A 20380-nucleotide genomic window follows, 5' to 3' on the forward strand; every position below is an offset into this window, starting at 1 on the left:
TGACTGCTCTAACTGGAAAGAACCCTTTCCTATACCGATATCTAAATCACCTTTCCTCCACATGTAATGAATGTCTTCGGGTCCATTGTAAAGTCCCTCGAAAGAGTAAATCACATGCCAGTTCTTTGCATGGGCCACACATGTATACATGTAAATGAGATCACCTCTAAGGCATCTTTTTTTTCCTTATTAGAGACTTTACACCTCATTTCTACCTCTCCAATATCCTTTACAGTAGATGTGAACCACAACGGAAGCCCATATTCCCAATGTGGCCTTACGAGGGATTTATAAATGATTACGTTGGGATTTCAGCCATACCATTTCGGTGGCCCAGGTGCATGTGGACAGCAGATGAGTGGGGCATACATATGAAGGTCCATGATGGTGAATCGGTGCACAAATCACACGACAAGACCCTCTTTTTATAAACAAAGTATTTATTTCAGCTATTGACAAGAAGTTGCTCAGTGGTTTGCGCAGTTGCTCGCATGATTGCGCTGATTTCCTGGGAAGGAGCGGCTGGACGGGACTCACAGTGTTGGCGTTTCTCATCGCTTGTAGGGTGGAGACAATGTTACACCTGACTGAGACCGGAAGGAATTTCTACACCCAGATCCCAACTGCACCTCTGCTCCTTTACATGCTGGTGAGGTTCTAGGAGATGTCCAAACCCTTGACCCTTACCTCCTCCCCCCTCCCGGCCTCAGGTGCTCAGACCGGACAGGAATGGATGACTCCAGCCGCTCACACACGAGTCTCTGTAAACAGTCACTACAAACATTGAGCTCTGACTGGAAGAAATCATGGCACTTCAGACAGCTAGACGAGAGGGTGCCCTCGCTGTGGACCAGGCCCCGGGATCTGATGGTTCTCAGATTATTTCCAGACACGCGTGTTCTCCTGCACAGCAAACAAGATAAATAAGCAGAAACACGCGTGACATTCCTCCCTGCTCTGCGCTGTCTCGTCTGTCACATCCCGGTTACAGAATACATCACACAATGGAAGCACAGTCACGGGCCCAGCCCAGCCCCCCCCCCCCCCCAACTCATCCCCTAAGGCGATGCAGGAACAGATGTGAAGAATTACGCCGGCCTCACACACGTCATGAATGAGATTTGTGTGGCAATGTTTTACTGTAGGCAGGCAGTGATAGGGGACTCACACCTATCTGTACCCCCTGAACAAAGTGTTGCTTCTTATACCCCACCCTCCCCAAGATGAGAAGCACCGCCAAACTCGAGAAAGAGGGCCGAGACTATAAATATGGAAGCCTCTGCTCCACACACCTGCACTTGGTCTACAGAGCTGGCAATCACATGCCATCAAACCTCGTTTCCCTTACCATCAGATTGAGACGTAGCCACCACAAAACCGGGAGGAAACTGGTTTGTAGCCCTATAGATGTCCACATGGGAGGGAATGTGGATGGAAAGACTCCATATCAAATAATAGACCGATTGGCTTGCTCTAGAACCTTGTAATGACAATCACTTTATGGTGGATCCCTCTCACCTCCTGACTGGTGCTCCTTACTTATCACTGGTGCCATGTAAAGGGGGATGCGGCTGTGCAGAAGGATGGGATTTGGAAACATGAGGTCCATCAGACCCAGGACAGCAACCAGCAGAGCATGGTACATAAATGCCAGTCTGATCACGCTGAATGGAAGAGCTCATATCCCACGCAAGGACAACACATATGTATCACACAAACTCCAGAGCCACAATCAGGGGAACGGAGCTTCTTCTATACTAGGTGTCTACAGAGGGAGAACGTGATTGTCACTGGCTACTGGTAGTTCTATAGTAATGAACGTTGGCCTGGACCAGTGCCGCCATGATCCACTGTACGTCAGGTTAAGAATGGTGGCACAGGTCAGCCCTCTTGTCTCTAAAGACGAGCAAGACACTCCTCCTAGTAGTAAGGAGAGGTCTCCTCTGGGAAGTAAGCATTCACTTCTCACTGCATGCTACGCCATAATCCTGCCCACAACCCCAGGCAGGAGCAGAAAGAATGGACACAAATGTTCTAGACTGTGGTGAGGAACATCCTGCAGGCATAGGTGACCTGAGATCAGAGTCTCCTGAAGAACCAATCCTAGACTAGGCTGAAGTCATTGGCTGTGCTACACTCATACCCATGGGGTTAATTTAGTCTTCAGTTCCTCGCCGGTCAGAGCCACTGCACATCTGAAAAGCTTATATAATAAGCTACACACAAAGGTCAATGATGCGGAAATGAAGTACTCTGTGAGGGCGGCCATGTTCAGTCCATCAGCCAATCACAAGTGAGACGATTGATGTGCAGAGGGTTATTGTCCAGGTTTTTTTGTGATTTTTTTTTTCAAGTTCTTTTTTAAGCAATTTCAATCTTTCTGAGTACCGATATCCAAAAAACAATGTAAAAAAAGTCATTTCTGTAAACAAAGAAACAGATTTCCAAACGACGACAACACTGACGACAAAGCGTGATTTTTTTTTTTTTTTTTTTTACACTTCAGAGTTTTGTCATTAAGTCTAATACGGACCGTACTGGGAAAGTCTTCTGAGAAAAAAGAGGGGGTTGGCAATTAGTGATGACATCATCACTGAGGTTTGTGCACATGATATGGATCAAATGTCACTTGAGGTGCGCTCGGGACTTGGAATGTGGGGGAAAGGGGGGATTGCAAAAAACGTAGAACTCACAAAACTGTTTCAGGCTCGGCAGAAAGGAGTTGTCTTTTATTACAAACACTACAAGTCTTAGCGGCATCTTCCTTTCCATGGAAAAAGCCGTTGTTTTTAGGTAATTCTTGTAACATCTCCAAGATGTAGAATTATATATTCTTAGATGGAGCGGGTCCATTTAATGGAAATAAATTCTTCTTTTCTCTCAGGTCGGTCCCTGGAGGAATGGCGTGAGGTTATCCACGTGCTGCACTCTTGGTCAGGACCGTTGCTTCTTGTCGTGCAGGAAACATTCCTCACCGTCCACTGGTCTATAATTCTTCAAGCCCTTTTTTATGACTTACTGTAAAATTATTATTTGTACAAATCCAGATCTAATATTCCAAAAATATTCTTCCCATCACCCCCAAAGCGTGATCCCCAACTCTTCCCAGGGAAGCTCTGCTCTCAGGGTGAAACCATCAGGGTGGCTTCTGGGGACAACAGACGGTCCTGTCCGTACCAGGTGCATTCGCGAAACTTCATTGTACCAAGGTGGGGTTGGGAGAGAGGGGAAGGCTCGAAACCCAAGTACATTAGGAAGTGTGAGGATGAGGAAGCACTCGCCATTCGATCAGACTTCTACTGACTGGATCTGGTTCATCTGCGCTCGCATCACCTGAATGCTGTTGAGGATTTTCTTCTGGTGACCGGCCAAAGTTACCCCGACCCGTAGGATGTCTCTAGAGAAAAAAAAAAACAGAAGACAATTGGAGGCAACACAGACCCACTGCAATCACCCAGCATCTGCTCCACCTTGCGCTACATTCACATGGCACACGGATGTTTTTAGAACCAACTGAAGTCAATGGGGCTGGTCATGTTTTTTTTTTTTTTTCTTAACGGCCAGTAAATTGCGGCCATTAGACAGGAGTGTACCCATGTAATGGCCATCCAAAAGGGATACGCTGACGGAAAAGGGCCTTTTAGGGGTTAAAAAATAATAATAATCCACTAGCATGGGCAGAGACAGGCGCTCTTGATGCTGGAAGCGTAAGGTGACGTTATCACACTGGGAGCGCAGGTCCCTAAGCTTTCTAAGAAGAACAACTACCTCTACGCGTGCAAGTGGAGGAGGTAATTTTTTTTCCGGCATAACAAAAGCACATTATTACTGCTGGGGGCCACTATAGGGGGCATATTTACTGCTGGGGGCCACTATGGGGGGACATTATGTATACTACAAGGGTTGGGATTTAAATAAAAATCATCCACTTTTAAGGGCTGTTGAAAACTGATGCATAAATGGTTGAAAAATGTCCATGAAAAACCGACAGTGTGTCTGTTTTTTATGCCCATTTTTTTTCACTGTTGTGTGAAAGTAGACTTATTAGCCGTGAACCTCACATTCTACATGTGGATTGAGCTCCTGCCAGACGCTCAGCCCTGACCCGTGGCCGTCAACTCTCTCTTTACACCGGGAGGCGTCTCCTTAATCCTGCAGGAATTCTCCATCAGACAGGTCTGGAGATGCTCATGACACAATAGACAGAAGATACAGCGGTGCTCCGCTCGGCTACGTGTTTATTCGCCTGCAGGGCTCGTCCCTCACAAGAGGGAGAGCAAATATTGGTACAGTGCACACAATAGAGTTGGGCTGGCTGGATACCATGAATCTATAGTGACTGCAATTCATCAGAGAGCAGAACGTACAGTATACTACTGTTATACAGGACACGTGGGGTCGGAGGATCAGACACCAGGGACTACATGTCTAAGTGCCAGCTATGTGTCCCAGAGGTGAACCCCATGCTCAGCCCTGTCACTACTTACTCCATGATCATTTGTGAGACGACATCAAAGGTTGTGAATCCGGCATTGGCAAAACTCTCCTTGTATTGACCCATCTTGATGGCGTCCAACCACTCGTCCACTGTGTTGAAGCTAGTGTAATCAGGGACTGTACGGTCCAGGAGCGGGAGAGTCACTCTGTAAGACACACAGAATCAGGATGAGCCAGGAAGATCGTTAAATATCTACCACTAACCTAAGCCAAAGTCCTATTCTTCCAGGTCAATTCAGAGGTGAGGTCTATAGCGTCACTGTCACCTTACTACTCTTACAAGCTATTTACCGCTGATTGTGGGGACCTGTGTCTTATCATAAGGACAGCCTGCATTATCTGTTCAGCTTCTTATCGAACCCCACACAGCACCGCTGCCTGTATATTGGACAGGGTCACAGGGGCCACCACTCATGTTATGTCATGTTCCATCACCATCTTGTCTGGGAATGAACCAAACAGGATATCAGAAGGAAGAGAAGGAACCAAACACATCATGGGGGAAATAACAGGAAATGAGGGCTGTCACCAATAACCAGGCATTACCCTTTACCTACCACAGGACAGGGGTTAAGCTACATTTCTCTGACCTACATAACATCCAAAATATGAAGGACAGAACATCGTACCCAGACGATAGAGGTGCTATGGCCTTCAGACTGTTGGGGTTACGAATCATCTTGTCCAAGGTGTTGACTATCTGGCCGAATTTAGGCCGGTGGTTTCGGTCCTTCTGCCAACAGTCCAGCATTAGTTGGTGGAGTGCATTTGGGCAATCCATGGGTGGTGGAAGGCGGTAATCCTGTTCAATGGCGTTAATGACCTGTAACGTAAGAAGAGACATTGTATGAAAGAGTTCTGCATATTCCGTGTGGCCCCTTCATGTGGTCGCTATGAGAATAGATATACGGGCTGCTGTGAATAAAGATCTTCAACCATGTGTCTTCAAGCATCACCCACTGCAGCACCATGACCGGGGCAAGCCAAATGAGGCATGAGGTAATGGAGGTCTCGTTCTCGGCTGTGATTTGTCCTCATCTCTTAATTTGTGAACAATAGGATAACTGGGGGAGATTCAGCGGGAGGTACAGAGAACACTCCTGTTATTCAGCTCTGCCATTTACCTGACACCTAAAGGTCACCATGTTAATTGTCCATCAATGCTCGGATACAGAATTTGAGGCAGAGCATTTAATGAAGGCAGTAAAGAGCAATTAACCCAAGTCCAGTCCAGATTAAAGCAATCTGAATCTTTTCTGGTTCGTCTGCCATTAATTAATGGCTTTATCTCAGATCTCCCCTCCTGCAGTCTGGGCGCCACTGTGCCGTCTCATCTCGGATGTCCCTCTACAGCCACTTACATCTTGGTTTGTCATGTCCCAATAAGGTCTCTCCCCATAAGACATCACTTCCCACATGACGATGCCGTAACTCCAGACGTCACTGGCGGATGTAAACTTTCTATACTGGATGGCTTCAGGGGCTGTCCACCGGATGGGAATCTTTCCTCCCTGCAACACAAAGACAATTATGTCACAATTCTCCCTGCAGCAAATGGGAGTCAAACATGAAGTAATGTGAAGTATAGGTCATGTGGCAGTCTGCATCCTATCCAATATTACAGCATGGACGGGGGAGGCAGAACATGAGTACCTCCAGCCTGACTCCCTGAGATCTCAGGAGATCTGCATTTCCCCCATAGATAGATCCACACATACAGGGTCTGTACCCTAGATGAGCAGCATAAGCTTCGTGGCATAGCAGCAGCGTGTTCATTAGAGCTGAGCCTCGCGGTTACCGGGGGACAAAGACATTACTCACCAGGGCGCTGGTGTATGTCGGGTCTGATGTGTCATCCTCCAGGAAGCGAGACAAGCCGAAGTCAGAGACTTTACACACCAGGTTACTGTTCACCAGGATGTTACGAGCAGCTAAGTCCCGATGGACGTAATTCATATCGGCCAAGTACTTCATACCAGCAGCAATGCCCCTCAGCATGCCCACCAGCTGAATGACTGTGAACTGCCCATCATTTTGCTGTAGGGAGAAGAAAATGAAATGTTTTCAGGGTCCTTTCATGAAAATACTGACCACAGCAGTGGGAAAAGACACTAAAGACCTAGCACTCAAGCAGTGGAACCAGACATTACAGACCTATCATCACAGCATCAAAACCAATTGCTCCAGGCTCATTACCACCACTCTGGGACCAGGCAATAACGCCCCATCACCACAGTAATGGAACTAGATGCTAGAGACCCATCGCTACAGCAGTGGAAACGGATACCTTAAAGTATCACCAGATGCTACGGACCCGTGCCTAAACCATATATTTTCTTGCATGTCCCGTACCCGGAGGAAGGAGTCCAGGGATCCATTTTCCATGAACTCTGTAATGATCATGACTGGTGAGCTCTTGGTAACCACTCCTTCCAGATGGATGACATTGGGGTGATCAAACTGGCCCATGATGCTGGCCTCACTAAGAAAGTCTCTCCTCTGCTTCTCCGTGTACCCTGATTTTAAAGTCTTGATGGCCACAAAAACCTCTCTTTTTCCTGGAAGCTTCAGGTGTCCACTGCAAACTTCACCAAACTCCCCTACAATAAGAACAAAAAGAAAAATATGGTCAGATGATCCGTCGATTGGCCACGCATAAACACATGGGCTAGACCAACCACTTACCTGCTCCAATAACTTGCTCGATTTTCACACAGGAAATTTCAATTTCTTTGGCAAATTCACGAACGGCCTCATTGGGATCCTCATATGTAAAAGGATCTATGTAAATTTTCATTCCTGGTGTCACTGGAGTGGGAAAACAAGATCTAAGAGACTTGTAGAATGCATAAATGAATGAAAAGGAAGTCCGGTGAGGAAGGTGGAAGAGATGGTGAATAAGGTGAAGGAGACGAGAAAAAGGCAAGGAAGAGGGTGGAGAAGATGAGGAATAGAAATAAAAGAAGGTTGAGGAGACAAGGAAAAGGAGAGTAAGAAGGTTAAGGAAACAAGGAAGAGAATGGAGAAGATCAGGAAAAAGAGTAGAACACAAGAAACAGGTGAGAGGATAAGGAAAGTTTGTAGAAAAAGGTGGAGGAGATGAAGAAAAGATGAGTAAGAAAGTGAAGATAATCAAAAGACAAAGAAGAATAGAAAGGAAACGAGGATAAAGAAGAACCCAAAAGGGTGACGATGATGAGGAACAGGTGAGGAACATGGAGGAGTTGAGAAAAAGGCAAGGGAGAAGGTGAAGACGATGAAGGTGGAGGAGACGAGGAAGGAAAAGGCAAAGAAGTTGGGGAAAACAATGAAAGGGCAAGAAGGTGAGGAAGTGGGTGGAGAAGAGAAAAAGCTAAGAAATGGGAGGAAGTAGCTGAAGACAGTGGGAATAGCAGAAAATGGTGGGAAAAGGTGAGTAAGAAGATGAAACAGACTGGGGTGGAAAAGAGAGTGAAGGAGACAGGGTAAAGATTAAGAAGGTGATGGAGACAAGTCAAAGGCAAGGAAAAAGCCAAAGGGGATGAGGAAAAGACATGGAAAAAATGGAAATGATGAGGAAGAAAAAAGGCAAGGAAAAAAGTGGAGGAGATGAGGAAATGGGTGGAGAAAGTAAGGAAAATATTAGTAAGAAGGTGGAAAAGGCAAGAAAGGTGGTGGATTATAAAAAGAAAAGACCAGGAAGAAGGTGGAAATAAAATGAGGCAAAGAAAAGTAATAAGGTGGAGGAGTCAAGGAAGAAAGTGGAGGAAATAAAGAAAAGGTTGAAGAAAAAGCAGCAGAAGATGAACAAAAGTTGTAGAAGACGTGAAAAAGGCAAGTGAGATTAAAGGGACAAGAAAAAGGTAAGGAATAAGTTGAAGGAGATGGAGATGATGAAAAGACTAGAAAGAAGGAAGAAGGCGGCAATGAAATAATGAAAAAAGGTAGGAGGAGATGAGAAGAGAAGAAAGGAGGTGGAGGACAAGATGAAAATACAAGGAAGAAGGTGGAGGAGTCAATGAAAAAAGGTGAAGGAAGTGAGGAATGTGTTGGCCAACCTGCGGCTCTCCAGCTGTTGTAAAACTACAACTCCCACCATGCCCTGCTGTAATCTGATAGCTGTAGGCAGTCTGGGCATGCTTGGAGTTGTAGTTTTGCAACAGCTGGAAAGCCTCAGGTTGGCCATCCTTGGTGTAGATGATGAGGCAAAGGCGAGGAATAAGTTGGAGGAGACAAGGGAAAGACAAGGAAAAGGTTGGAAGAGATGGGAAAAGGAAAATGTGAAAAAGAATTTAGAGGACAAGGAAAGAATGGTGGAAGACAAGTAAAAGGTGAGAAAGAAGGTAAAGAAGATAGGGAAAAGAGTAGATAGACATGGAGATGATGATAAATCTGCAGAAAAGTTAAGAAAGAAGTTTGAAAAGATGAGAAAATGGCAAGAAAGAAGATGGAAAAGATGTAGAAGAGGGCAAAAGGAGATGAAATGGGAGGAAGAGAGGAGTAAGAAGGTGGAGCAGATGAGGAAAAGTGAGGAGGAAGGTAAAGGAAACAAGGGAAAGGTGAGGAAGAAGTAGGTGGTGACAAGAAGAGGAGAGGAAGCAGGTGGAGGCCAGAAGATCTGAGCAAGAAAGATGAGAAGAGGAAGAAGGTGGAGGTGACTGGAGAAATGGAAGAGTTAGAAGGTAGAGGAGACTGACAACATGCAAGGAAGTTTAAGAGCATTAAAGGTAGAGCAGGGCTTGTACAACCTGAAGATTTAGTGGAGCCTTAAGACAATAAAGTTAAGTGATAGAGAGAAAACTTGCAGAACAAGAAGACGATGCAATGGAGCTCTATCATGGAGTGTAGTATACCATGATCACCAACATTACAAGAGTCAGTGCACCAATCTCCCCCACCTCTCCCTCTGAAAACCCTTTCCTTTAGGCCTCTTTCACACGACCGTATGGCTTTTTCAGTGTTTTGCGGTCCGTTTTTCACAGATCCATTGTTCCGTTTTTTGTTTACGCTTCTGTTCCGTTTTTCCGTACGGCATATACAGTAATTACGTAGAAAAAATTGAGCTGGGCATAAAATTTTCAATAGATGGTTCCGCAAAAACGGAACGGATACGCAAGACATACGGATGCATTTCCGTTTTTTTTGCGGACCCATTGACTTGAATGGAGCCACGGAACGTGATTTGAGGGCAATAATAGGACATGTTCTATCTTTCAACGGAACGGAAAAGGAATGCATACGGAGTACATTCAGTTTTTTTGCGGACCCATTGAAATGAATGGTTCAATACACGGAACTCAAAAAAACGGCCCGTAAACGGAAAAAAATAAAACGCTCGTGTGAAAGAGGCCTTAGACCGTCAACAGCACAGGATGGACTGAGGATCTGGCGGTCACTGCATGTCCACACATAGACATCTGATGAAAAGACCTTCCTCATTGTATACATGCTACAAGTGTGGGGAGAGGAAGAGCTGGGTGGGATAGAGTATGCTGAAGGATCGGTGGTTAATGGATGGTTCTTATGATTTGGTGAATACGTTACAACTTTAAGGGAACAAATTAACCAACGAACCAACGAGAGAACGAGCCCCTAGAACTGGTGAAGGCAGACGGTACGTACTGTGGCCACTGGTATAATGCTGCAGTTTGTCTGTGTATTCAGAGTCTGCTCTCTCAAATCCTCGTCTTCTGGAGAAAATACAAACCGTAGTTAATCCAGCTATCAAGCAACTACTACTCCTATCAGATCATCTGAGTGGACAGCCCTATTGTAATAGGTCTGTCCACAATACCATCAGAGGTCAATATACAAGAAACACATGATTAGTCGGGAACAGATGCAGAACATTCGTGTCCACCTCTGAGGATCTAGATGTCTCATGTAACTGAGGGGGTGCTGTTGTATCATAATGGGGGGCTGGAAGGACAGACAGCATACGATACTCTACCTATTGCAGACAATGATGATGACAACCAGAGCGATAAGGAAGACCAGACCAGCCGCCGAGGAGCCTATAATCAACGGGAGCTTTTCCCGGAAGCTGCTCTGATATTCAGCTGTAATGAGAGGTTTGGCATTAGGCATGGGCACAGGTGATGCCAGTGACAACCACAATCAATATTTGGCTCGGCACTCACCTTCTGTCATAGCCTGGAAATACATTTTGCCGCTGTATCTGCCATATCCAGCCACCGTTCTCGCTCTCACCTGAAAGACGTATATAGTGCCCGCCTTCAGGCCAGACACAACCACAGTGTTGGTTGAGCTCTTCACCACCGATGAATTGTGTTCCGTCAGATCCTGCAAATGCACAACATGGAGGCTGCTATCAGCGAGGAAGCTCCACCACATTCCTGTCTCTGGTGCAGCATGACAGCAGAAAGATGACAATGAGGCCATCACCTTCTCACCGTGAAACCTTTTATAATAATATTTTAACAGGTGCTGGGGAAGTCATGCAGAAAACCCGGGATTGTGGAGCCACAGGTGCACGCCCAGTCCCTCGGGGCACCAGGTGGGCGCTTAACATTCCTACCTCTAAGTGAAGTGAACTTGTCTGAGGGGCACTGCTGCCAAACAGGTCCAGAGATGTGACAGAAAGTACACCTCAGGGAAAAGGAACCCTAGGAGCAAGCAGTGAATCAGCTGTAGCTGGCATGACTGACTAGATTGAGGAAATGGGCAATGAGGGCGGTGGTACTAAGTAATGGGCACTCTTAGTTGTGGGCTCTTAGAGTAGCTGGCTCTAAGTAATGGCCACTGTAGTAGCAGACAGTGCAGTTAGGGGTCTCCGAAAGAAGTGGGCATTGTGGGTAGCAGAAACTAAGTATTGGGAACTGTAGATGATGGGCACTGCGGGTACAGGGCACTATGGTTAACAGACTCTCTGAATAGTACTTTGTGTAGCAAAACCTGAGTAGTGGGCACAGTGGGTAGTTGGCATTGTGGGTAGCAGACACTCTTAATAGGCACTATGTGCAGCAAACCCTGAGTAGTGGGCATTGCGGGTAGAGGGCACTGTGGGTAGCAGACACTGAATAGGCACTTTCAGTAGCACACCCTGAATAGTGAACAATGTGAACGGTGGGCACTGTGGGTAGCAGACACTATGGATAATAGGCACTTTGCGTAGTAAAACCTGAGTAGCGGGCACTGCAGGTAGTGGGCACTATGGGTATCAGACACAAAGTAGTAGGCATTGTGAGTAGCAAACCCTGAGTAGTAGGCAGTGCTGGTTGTGGGAGTGTGGGTATCAGATACTGTGTAGTAGGCACTTTGAGTAGAAAACCCTGAGTAGTGGGCACTGTGGGTAGCAGGCCACCCCACAGCTGTAATTGCCCTGTAGCCCAGAAGAACGCATCGTGCCAGTGTCTCTACGGAGATATCAGACCACACTGACGTTGCGTGGCTGTGCCCATTATCCGCTGATCTCTAATGCCTTCTCCTCCTGTATCTGCAGCTTCTATTTCTGGTTATTCAGGCTGCGCTATTCTGAGAGAGGCGCCGGGTCGTCCACTGAGTGAGCTCAGCTACATCGCACGTCAAACACCTTCACGTCACATTGGTCATGACAGATAGGAGCTGCTCGGGACGTGTCCACCTGCTGCCAGTGCAATCACTGCCGCCAGTCAAAGTGCTGAGCTGTGTGAGAGTGCGGGTGCCCGGTGACCTCCCATGTGCCCCGGGGAGGGAGGGGCGCGTGACCCTGGCGTGTTTATATTCCTCCGGTTACATAATAACCCTGGATGCGGGTGGATGCCTCGAGTAGCAGTTGGAGGTGTTGATAATCAGGAGGCTGTTATGCATTGCCATTAATGCCGGCTTAACTATGTTTATCATTACTGTGTGCGGGTGACAAAGGGTTAATTATTAACTGCCCACTGGGACATGAGGGGTTAATCATATAAGCGCTCATTCAGTCCCATGTAAGTAACGCTTAATCCACGTAACGGACTGTGAACGGAACCCGTCCTGCTCAAGATTTGTTACAATGTATCAGGAGAGACAGTAGCAAAAATCTCTCTCCTGTCGGGATCATTGGCAATTACAATGTATCAGTGTTCAGAACTCTGCTTGTTGTCAGTGAATGGGGGTGTGAGGGCAGAGAGAGCTATGCTGGCAGCAGAACTAGCACTCGACACATTCGGAGGCCCCCACCTTTTCGTAGTACAGCAGCTCATAGTCCAGGATGACCCCATTGGGCTGGTCCGGCTGGGACCACGAGAGTGTGATGCTGTCCACCGTGCGGCTCACTTGGTGCATGATGGAGACGCTGGACGGAGCTGGAAAAGAGCAGAACATAGAAAGGGTTAGCCGTGGAGCTGCCTCACTCCTGACAGCACGGTATGGGATTACTGGAGCAGAAAGTTCACCTCTCGTGGTGACGGCGCCCCTGACAGCGGACGCCGCTCTGCACTAAGGAGCTGTCAGCTTCGATAGCAACACTTGGCCTATTTGCCAGGTCGAGCAGCGCAGAACCCAGACTTACCATCTCTATGCTGACCAATAACAGGAGTGCTGTAGAGACTACAGCCCCCAGCGGACAACTCAGTGCTTCACCTTCTGGGGGAGAGGGGTGGGGGGCTGGGCAATGCAATAAAAGAACTACAGATTCAGAAAAAATTGGCAGGCGTGATACCCTCTGATGCTACGGCATGGAATACAGACCTCTCTCATGGCCTGCACTAGAAATTCATCCATTTAGGGTCCATTCACACATCCGTGTGTGTTTTGCGGATGCGCAATGTGGGTTGCGCATTTTGCGGACCGCACATTGCCGGCACTAAGAGAACATGCCTATTCTTGTCCGCTATTGCGGACAAGAATAGGACATGTTCTATTTTTTTCAGGATCGGAATTGCGGACCCGGAAGTGTATGGGTCCGCAATTCCATTCCGCAAAATGGAATTGCGGATGTGTGAATGGAGCCTTATACTGTCCTAGTCCAGGCTCGTTCTGCTGCCACAGGGGGCGCTGTCAGTGCCACAGCACAGGCGAAGAAAGGGGATTCTCAGAAATTTGCAGTCGGCTCTGGATTTAATGGTTAGAGTGCCGATTTATATGACACACGGCTGTTCTTTAGGGTAGCGCACTCTCCTTATGTGGTGCCTCGCTAATAGCTAAACATGAAGTATTTCTTGGAAGGGGAAAAACCCCCCCATTATTTCTACCTGGTACAGTGCTGCTGGAGCCAGGGGAACATAGTTGGCAAGAGCTTGTGGATCTGAAAGACATGGTCAGTGGTGTCATTATATCCAAAACTTTATGCAGACATTGTGGCAGAGGCACTTATGGGACAGGAGGACATGGTGGCAGGTAGTACTGGAAGCAGGAGTCCTGGGGACAGGAGGAGGACATGGTGTGCGGTGGCACTGGAAACAGGAGCTGAAGGGACTAGAGGAGGATGTTGAGGTGGTCTTGAAGAAAGAAGTTGGGGTGACAGGAGTACTTGGAGGTGGCACTCAAGGCAGAAGTCCTGGAGGTGCTGGGGACAGGAAGAGGTAGTGGCAATGAAGGTATGAGTGCTGGAGACAGGAGGAGGTGGTAGCACTGGAGGCAGGAATTATAAAGACAAGAATGTGGTGGCACTGAAGATATGAGTCCTGGGGACAGTAAGAGGTGGGGGCACTGGAGGTATGAGAGCTGGGGACAGTAAGAGGTGGTGGCACTGGAGGTATGAGAGCTGGGGACAGTAAGAGGTGGTGGCACTGGAGGTATGAGAGCTGGGGACAGTAAGAGGTGGTGGCACTGGAGGTATGAGAGCTGAGGACAGGAAAAGGTGGTGGCACTGGAGGTATGAGAGCTGAGGACAGGAAAAGGTGGTGGCACTGGAGGTATGAAAGCTGAGGACAGGAAAAGGTTGTGGCACTGGAGGTATGAGAGCTGGGGACAGTAAGAGGTGGTGGCACTGGAGGTATGAGAGCTGGGGACAGTAAGAGGTGGTGGCACTGGAGGTATGAGAGCTGGGGACAGTAAGAGGTGGTGGCACTGGAGGTATGAGAGCTGGGGACAGTAAGAGGTGGTGGCACTGGAGGTATGAGAGCTGGGGACAGTAAGAGGTGGTGGCACTGGAGGTATGAGAGCTGAGGACAGGAAAAGGTGGTGGCACTGGAGGTATGAAAGCTGAGGACAGGAAAAGGTTGTGGCACTGGAGGTATGAGAGCTGGGGACAGTAAGAGGTGGTGGCACTGGAGGTATGAGAGCTGGGGATAGGAGGAGGTGGTGGCACTGGAGGTATGAGAGCTGGGGATAGGAGGAGGTGGTGGCACTGGAGGTATGAGAGCTGGGGATAGGAGGAGGTGGTGGCACTGGAGGTATGAGAGCTGGGGATAGGAGGAGGTGGTGGCACTGGAGGTATGAGAGCTGGGGATAGGAGGAGGTGGCGGCACTGGAGGTATGAGAGCTGGGGATAGGAGGAGGTGGCGGCACTGGAGGTATGAGAGCTGGGGATAGGAGGAGGTGGCGGCACCGGAGGTATGGGTGTAGGGGACAGAAGGATGTGTTAGCACCGGTGGTTTGAGTCTTGGGGACGAGAGGATGTGCTGGCACTGCAGGTATGAGAGCTGGGGACAGGAGGAGGTGGCGGAAATGGGGGTATGAATATTGGGGACAGGAGGAAGTGGTAGTACTGGAGATATGAGTCTTGGAGACGGGAGGATGTGCTGGCACTGGAGGAAGGAGTTATGGAGACAGAAGAAAGTGGTGGCATTGGAGGCAGGAGTCCTGGTGACAGGAGGCGGTGGTGGCACTGGAGGCAGTAATTGTGGGATAGCAGGACACAGATGAAGGAGACGTGAAGGAACAGTAGGGATGATACAAGAGCAGATAATGTGTCGATATGGCGGCGGGAAGAAGATCCTGCACTGCCCTGAGTGGATTTACTGTGATCTCATCAGCCTCTTCCCGGGGGTCTAGTCTTTGTTCTTTCTATGTGACGGTAACATGAGGAACTTGCACTGAATCCAGTCTGTAAAATTGGCCTAAATCCCTGGCGCCACGTTCCCGTCCGTGCAGCCCAGAGACTGCTGTCTGCCTCCTGCAGGCAGAGATGGGCATGCTGACTCCTGTGTGAATTCTCTCAAACCAAATCATGCATGGTGCTCGGTGCCTATCACCCCCCCCCCCCCCCCCCCACCCGGACAACATGCTCTCACGGGGAACATGACATTTTATTCACAGAAGATCACAGAGCAAGCAGCAGGGAAGCCATTTTCACGTATCCAGCGCTCCATGTGATGCCTGCCTCTGATGATGGAGGATGCTCGGCCATAGCACAGGTGTCACTTTTTCCGTGGAAGATCCAGGGTGGTCAGAGGAGGGATCGTAACCCCAGAGGGGGATGGGAGCAGCCGTTGCTTTCTCAGGTTTCTCCCAAGATCCTCTGTGTCTGGGAATGTAAGCTGGTCACCCTGCTGTCATTGTATCTGGACCCTACAGAAGATGCTGAGAAGATCCCGAGATGTCACCAGCTCCGATCCAGCAGCTCTGCACAAACTTTACATCAGAACGTACGGAGGCGGTTACAGCCCTGGTATGTGAAATGTCAATATCTAAGTTCCCCCCTTCTCTCATTATCAGCAGCAGCTAGGGATGAAGGAGAAGGGACAGCTGCAAGCGACAACATCTCTGCCCCCTCACCCCAAGTATCCGGTTACCGGGGCATAAGGCCAGAGACTCAAGAGGGAATTCTGCTATTTATCAATTACTCTAATACTGGGAAGAGTGGAGAGACTGGCTCACAAGCAGAAGGCAAAGAGCAAGGCGGCGACAGGCGGCTGCTGACAGGTGGGTTCAGGTAAGTCGCTCCCTCCACCCCCAGCCACCCCATCTCTACCCATTTAATTGACCAGATAAACGGTTCTCAATGACGTCACACGGTCACATTACTGATCCCAGAGCCGCCACTATATAGCACCGGGGGGGGGGCTGCAATTAGTGAGTGCGGCTTGCACATTGACCATTATCACTCCCATCATCCCTGTCTCTAGGAGCTCACGGCCTAATCTCTAAATTATTACTCCCATCCACCCCGTTCCGAAAAATCCATAGTCTTATCTCTTAAGCTCACACATCTCTGTCCCCTAGGAGCTGACAATCTAATCTCCGCAGCCAGAGTCAGGTTCCCAACGTTGACGACTTAGACCCCGATTCGGCCTCCTACATCTGAGGGCACCCATGTTGAGTTCTTCCGCCCCAGTAGCAGAGTACCCCCCATGTTCAGTACTCCCGCAGTCTGTGCCACTGCCAAAGATGATGCCGCCCCGTTCTGCACTGCCAGCCGTCCACACGTGGAGATCTCGGCCAAGTCCGAATTCCAGTCACATGATTAGCGCAGAAGATAATGTGCGGGATACGTGATCCCTGGGTGGATTTCTGTATGACAGCTGACCTCATTTCGGAGTAGCAGAGCCGTGTGTGTGTGTACAGAGACCCCTACCAAAGCATCAATTATGAATGTAGCGCATAGCACTGCAGCCAGGCTTCCTGACAACCCCAAGGAGAAGCACCTCCGGGGCATGCAGCGCCCCATGCCTCACTTATGAATAATTACTGCTGGTAAGATATAAGTGAACAACAAAGCAGGGGGGCGGGTGGGACCCCCCCCGATATACAGCAAGAAGCCTGTCCGCACCCTCCCCATGTATGTAAGTAAGAGACCAGACGCTGCCACCTAGTGGATAAATAGTCATGGGCAACAGCAACCTTCCTCTTGCACTTACTCTTTATAGCATACCCCATGGAGGAACTACACCCTGCACAGCTGTTGCTCTCTGTTATCAGCCATCACAGGCTGAAAAGGGTCTGACTGTAGTGTCAATGGAAGGGGAGAGACCTACCTGACCCCCATGATCACTACTTTGCGTCAGGCATTCCCACCATATCTGCCGCGGCGGAACCTCTGACGATGGACACTCACCTGCCTGGTTAGTGGTGATATTGACCGATGCGAACGGTGGAGAGTAAGGGCTCTGGTCGGTGACTCCGTTCACAGCCTGGATCTCGAACGTGTACTGTGTGTGCGCCAGCAGGTCGCTGATGTAAACTCGAGGTTCAGTAAGGCCCAGCTGGCGGGGGGCAAATTGGACATTATCTCCGCAGCGTGTACAAGCTCCTCGACCCGACCCGCAGCTCTTACAGATAATGTTGTATACAAGATCCTCGCGGCCTCCTGAGTCCCTAGGTGAAAACCACTCCAACATGAGGGAGGTCTCGTTGACGCTGGAGATGACGTTCTGGGGAGCAGACGGTGTGGCTGAGGGGGGGCAAATGTAAAAGAATCAGAAGCAGATACTGAGATACACAAACATATACTCTACAGGAGACAAGACCTTCCTCACCATAAGAGCTTACACTCTACAGGAGACAAGACCCTGCCGACCATAGGAACTTACATTGTACAGGGGACAAGACCACACTCACCATAGGACAGCGATGACGAACCTTTGAGAGACTGACTGCCCAAACTGCAACCCAAAACCCACTTATTTATTGCAAAGTGCCAACACGGCAAATTAACCTGAAAACTGAAAAATACTGGCCAAGTTAAGCTGTGGGGACGTGCTCAACACAGGCTCCAGTAAAACGAATGCCCCCGTTAACGACCCTTAGTATTAAAAATGTCCCATTAGTGGCGCCCCATATTAATAATGCACCAGAACTAGCCCCCAGTTTTAATAAGGCCCCTATTAGTGGCACCTAGTATTAATAAAGCCCCCAGTATTAATAAGGCCTCCATCAGTGGCCTCCAGTAATAATAATGCCCAAGTAGTGGCCCCCAGTATTAATAAAGACCCCCATTAGTGGCCCCAGTATTAATTAATGCCCCATTAGTGGACAGAGTATTAATAAAGGACCCCATTAGTGTCCCCCAGTATTATTAATAAGGACACCATTAGTGACCCCCAGTATTAATAAGGACCCAATTAGTGGCCCCCAGTATTAATAAGGACCCAATTAGTGGCCCCCCAGTATTAATAAGGCTCCATTAGTGGCCCCCAGTATTAATAAGGACCCCATTAGTGGCCCCCAGTATTAATAAGGACCCCATTAGTGGCCCCCAGTATTAATAAGGACCCAATTAGTGCCCCCCAGTATTAATAAGGACCCCATTAGTGGCCCCCAGTATTAATAAGGCTCCATTAGTGGCCCCCAGTATTAATAAGGCTCCATTAGTGGCCCCAGTATTAATAAGGACCCAATTAATGACCCCCAGTATTAATAAGGACCCCATTAGTGGCCCCCAGTATTAATAAGGCTCCATTAGTGGCCCCAGTATTAATAAGGCTCCATTAGTGGCCCCCAGTAAAATTAATGCCCCCATTAGTGCCTCCCTAGTATTGTTTTTTCTCCATTAATGGCTCCCAGTATTAATAATGCCCCTATTAGAGGCCACAGTATTATTAATGCCCCCTCCCTCACTCTTCTTGTGCAAAAAATAAAAAATTAAAACTCACCTCATCCATGTGATCGCTCTGCGGTGAACACTCGCTGCTGACTGGATGCGCAGGACAGGACCTGTGCTCCAGCATGATGAGGTTTCGCAGGTCCTGCTGCTTCCAGTCAATTCTGCGAAACGTCATCACTCTGGGGCGCAGGTCTTGTCCTGCGCATCCAGTGAGCAGCGAGTGTTCACCACGGCGCCATCAAATGGATGAGGTGAGTTTTATATATTTTTTTAAACACAAGCAGAAGAGGGGGGCAAAGGCTGTACTAATGAGCGTGTCACAATGGAAGCGCTCATTAGTAATAGTGCACAGGTGGCAACCCTACGCACGGCCCACACAGAGAGCTCCGAGTGCCATAGGTTCGCCACCACTGTCATAAGAGCTTACACATACAAGAGAGAGAACCCTGCTGACCATAAGACCTTGCACTCTACAGGACAGAGGCCCCCACCATAAGAGCTTGCATTCTAGTTGCTTCAGTATTGATAGGCTGGGGTCAGGGGGCTGATACACGGGGCTCGGCTTCTCACTGCAGGAGACCACACATCAAGCACTGCATCATTAATTTTCCCGCGGAAGGGTGTGGTGAAGACCCAGGTGAAGCCTCACCTGCCAGTGGTTGGCGAGACCCAGGGCAACCACGAAAATTAAATCAGATCCCACTTGGTCTTTGCCTATGAACCCCAGATGGTCATCTCCCGGAGAGTGTCAGCTCTGCAGGCAGCAGCCGGGTCATTATAGAGGTTTTAGTCAAATATTTTCATTAAGAACTGCACTAAATTAGATCCTGGTGTGTAACATAGCCCCCACCTACCCCCATGTGTCACATTAATAACTGCCCCATTCTGAACATCATAAACAGGTGACCTACTAGTGCAAGGCATCTGTAGAGGGTCCGAGTCAGCCCTGTAGTAGCCTGTCCGACACACACAGTTAGTGGCGCCTTCGGAGGTGGTCCGGCTGTTAAAGGGACAGTGCATGCAGCTCTCATCTCCTTGGTTGGGTTTGAACATTCCTGAAGAACATCCTAAAATGAGGAAAAAGAACAAAGATCTATAAAATGAAGAAAAAAAATACATAAAAATATAAAGAACCTGGAATCGCACTGTACCAATATTTCCTCAAATCTGTGTTGCTCCTTGCATATGTTCCATTAAATTTAAAAGTATAGTCCTAATCCTGTTCCTCCAGTGTTGGGGCATAATATAGAGCTCCCTGCTCCTCAGGTGTGTGTGGGGGGGGGGCATAATATTGAGCTCCCTGCTCTTCAGGTGTGGAAGACACAACGTAGAGCTCCTTGCTCCTCAGGTGTGGGGGGGCATAATATACAGCTCCTTCCTCCTCAGGTGTTGGGGGGGGGGGGGGCACAAGGTAGAGCTCCCTGCTCCTCAGCTTGTGAATAAGCAAATTACACTGACAGACTAATCTAGAACATTTGGTCTGTTGGTGGCAGTAGG

General features: G+C 48.5%; 1 protein-coding gene across 2 annotated transcripts in view; it reads right to left on the reverse strand.

Moving 5' to 3' along the window:
• Positions 1-2329: 2329 nt before the first annotated feature.
• EPHB2 (EPH receptor B2) overlaps positions 2330-20380 on the reverse strand; it is a 99656-nt gene continuing 81605 nt past the window's right edge. Inside the window, exons 4-16 of one of the 2 annotated variants that reach the window (XM_040423975.1) lie at positions 19795-19950; positions 17396-17731; positions 12637-12761; positions 10617-10779; positions 10427-10535; positions 10099-10163; positions 7183-7305; positions 6850-7097; positions 6319-6534; positions 5859-6008; positions 5127-5320; positions 4488-4643; positions 2330-3397 (exon numbers count right to left, since the gene is read on the reverse strand). In XM_040423975.1, coding sequence (XP_040279909.1) covers positions 3289-3397; positions 4488-4643; positions 5127-5320; positions 5859-6008; positions 6319-6534; positions 6850-7097; positions 7183-7305; positions 10099-10163; positions 10427-10535; positions 10617-10779; positions 12637-12761; positions 17396-17731; positions 19795-19950 — 2150 coding nt within the window. In that variant the 3' untranslated portion in view covers positions 2330-3288. Of the gene's footprint in view, positions 3398-4487; positions 4644-5126; positions 5321-5858; positions 6009-6318; positions 6535-6849; positions 7098-7182; positions 7306-10098; positions 10167-10426; positions 10536-10616; positions 10780-12636; positions 12762-17395; positions 17732-19794; positions 19951-20380 lie in introns of both variants that reach the window. The other variant, XM_040423968.1, reaches the window with a different exon arrangement.

This window comes from Bufo bufo, chromosome 1 (genome assembly GCF_905171765.1).
Source record: "Bufo bufo chromosome 1, aBufBuf1.1, whole genome shotgun sequence".
NCBI lineage: Eukaryota > Metazoa > Chordata > Amphibia > Anura > Bufonidae > Bufo > Bufo bufo.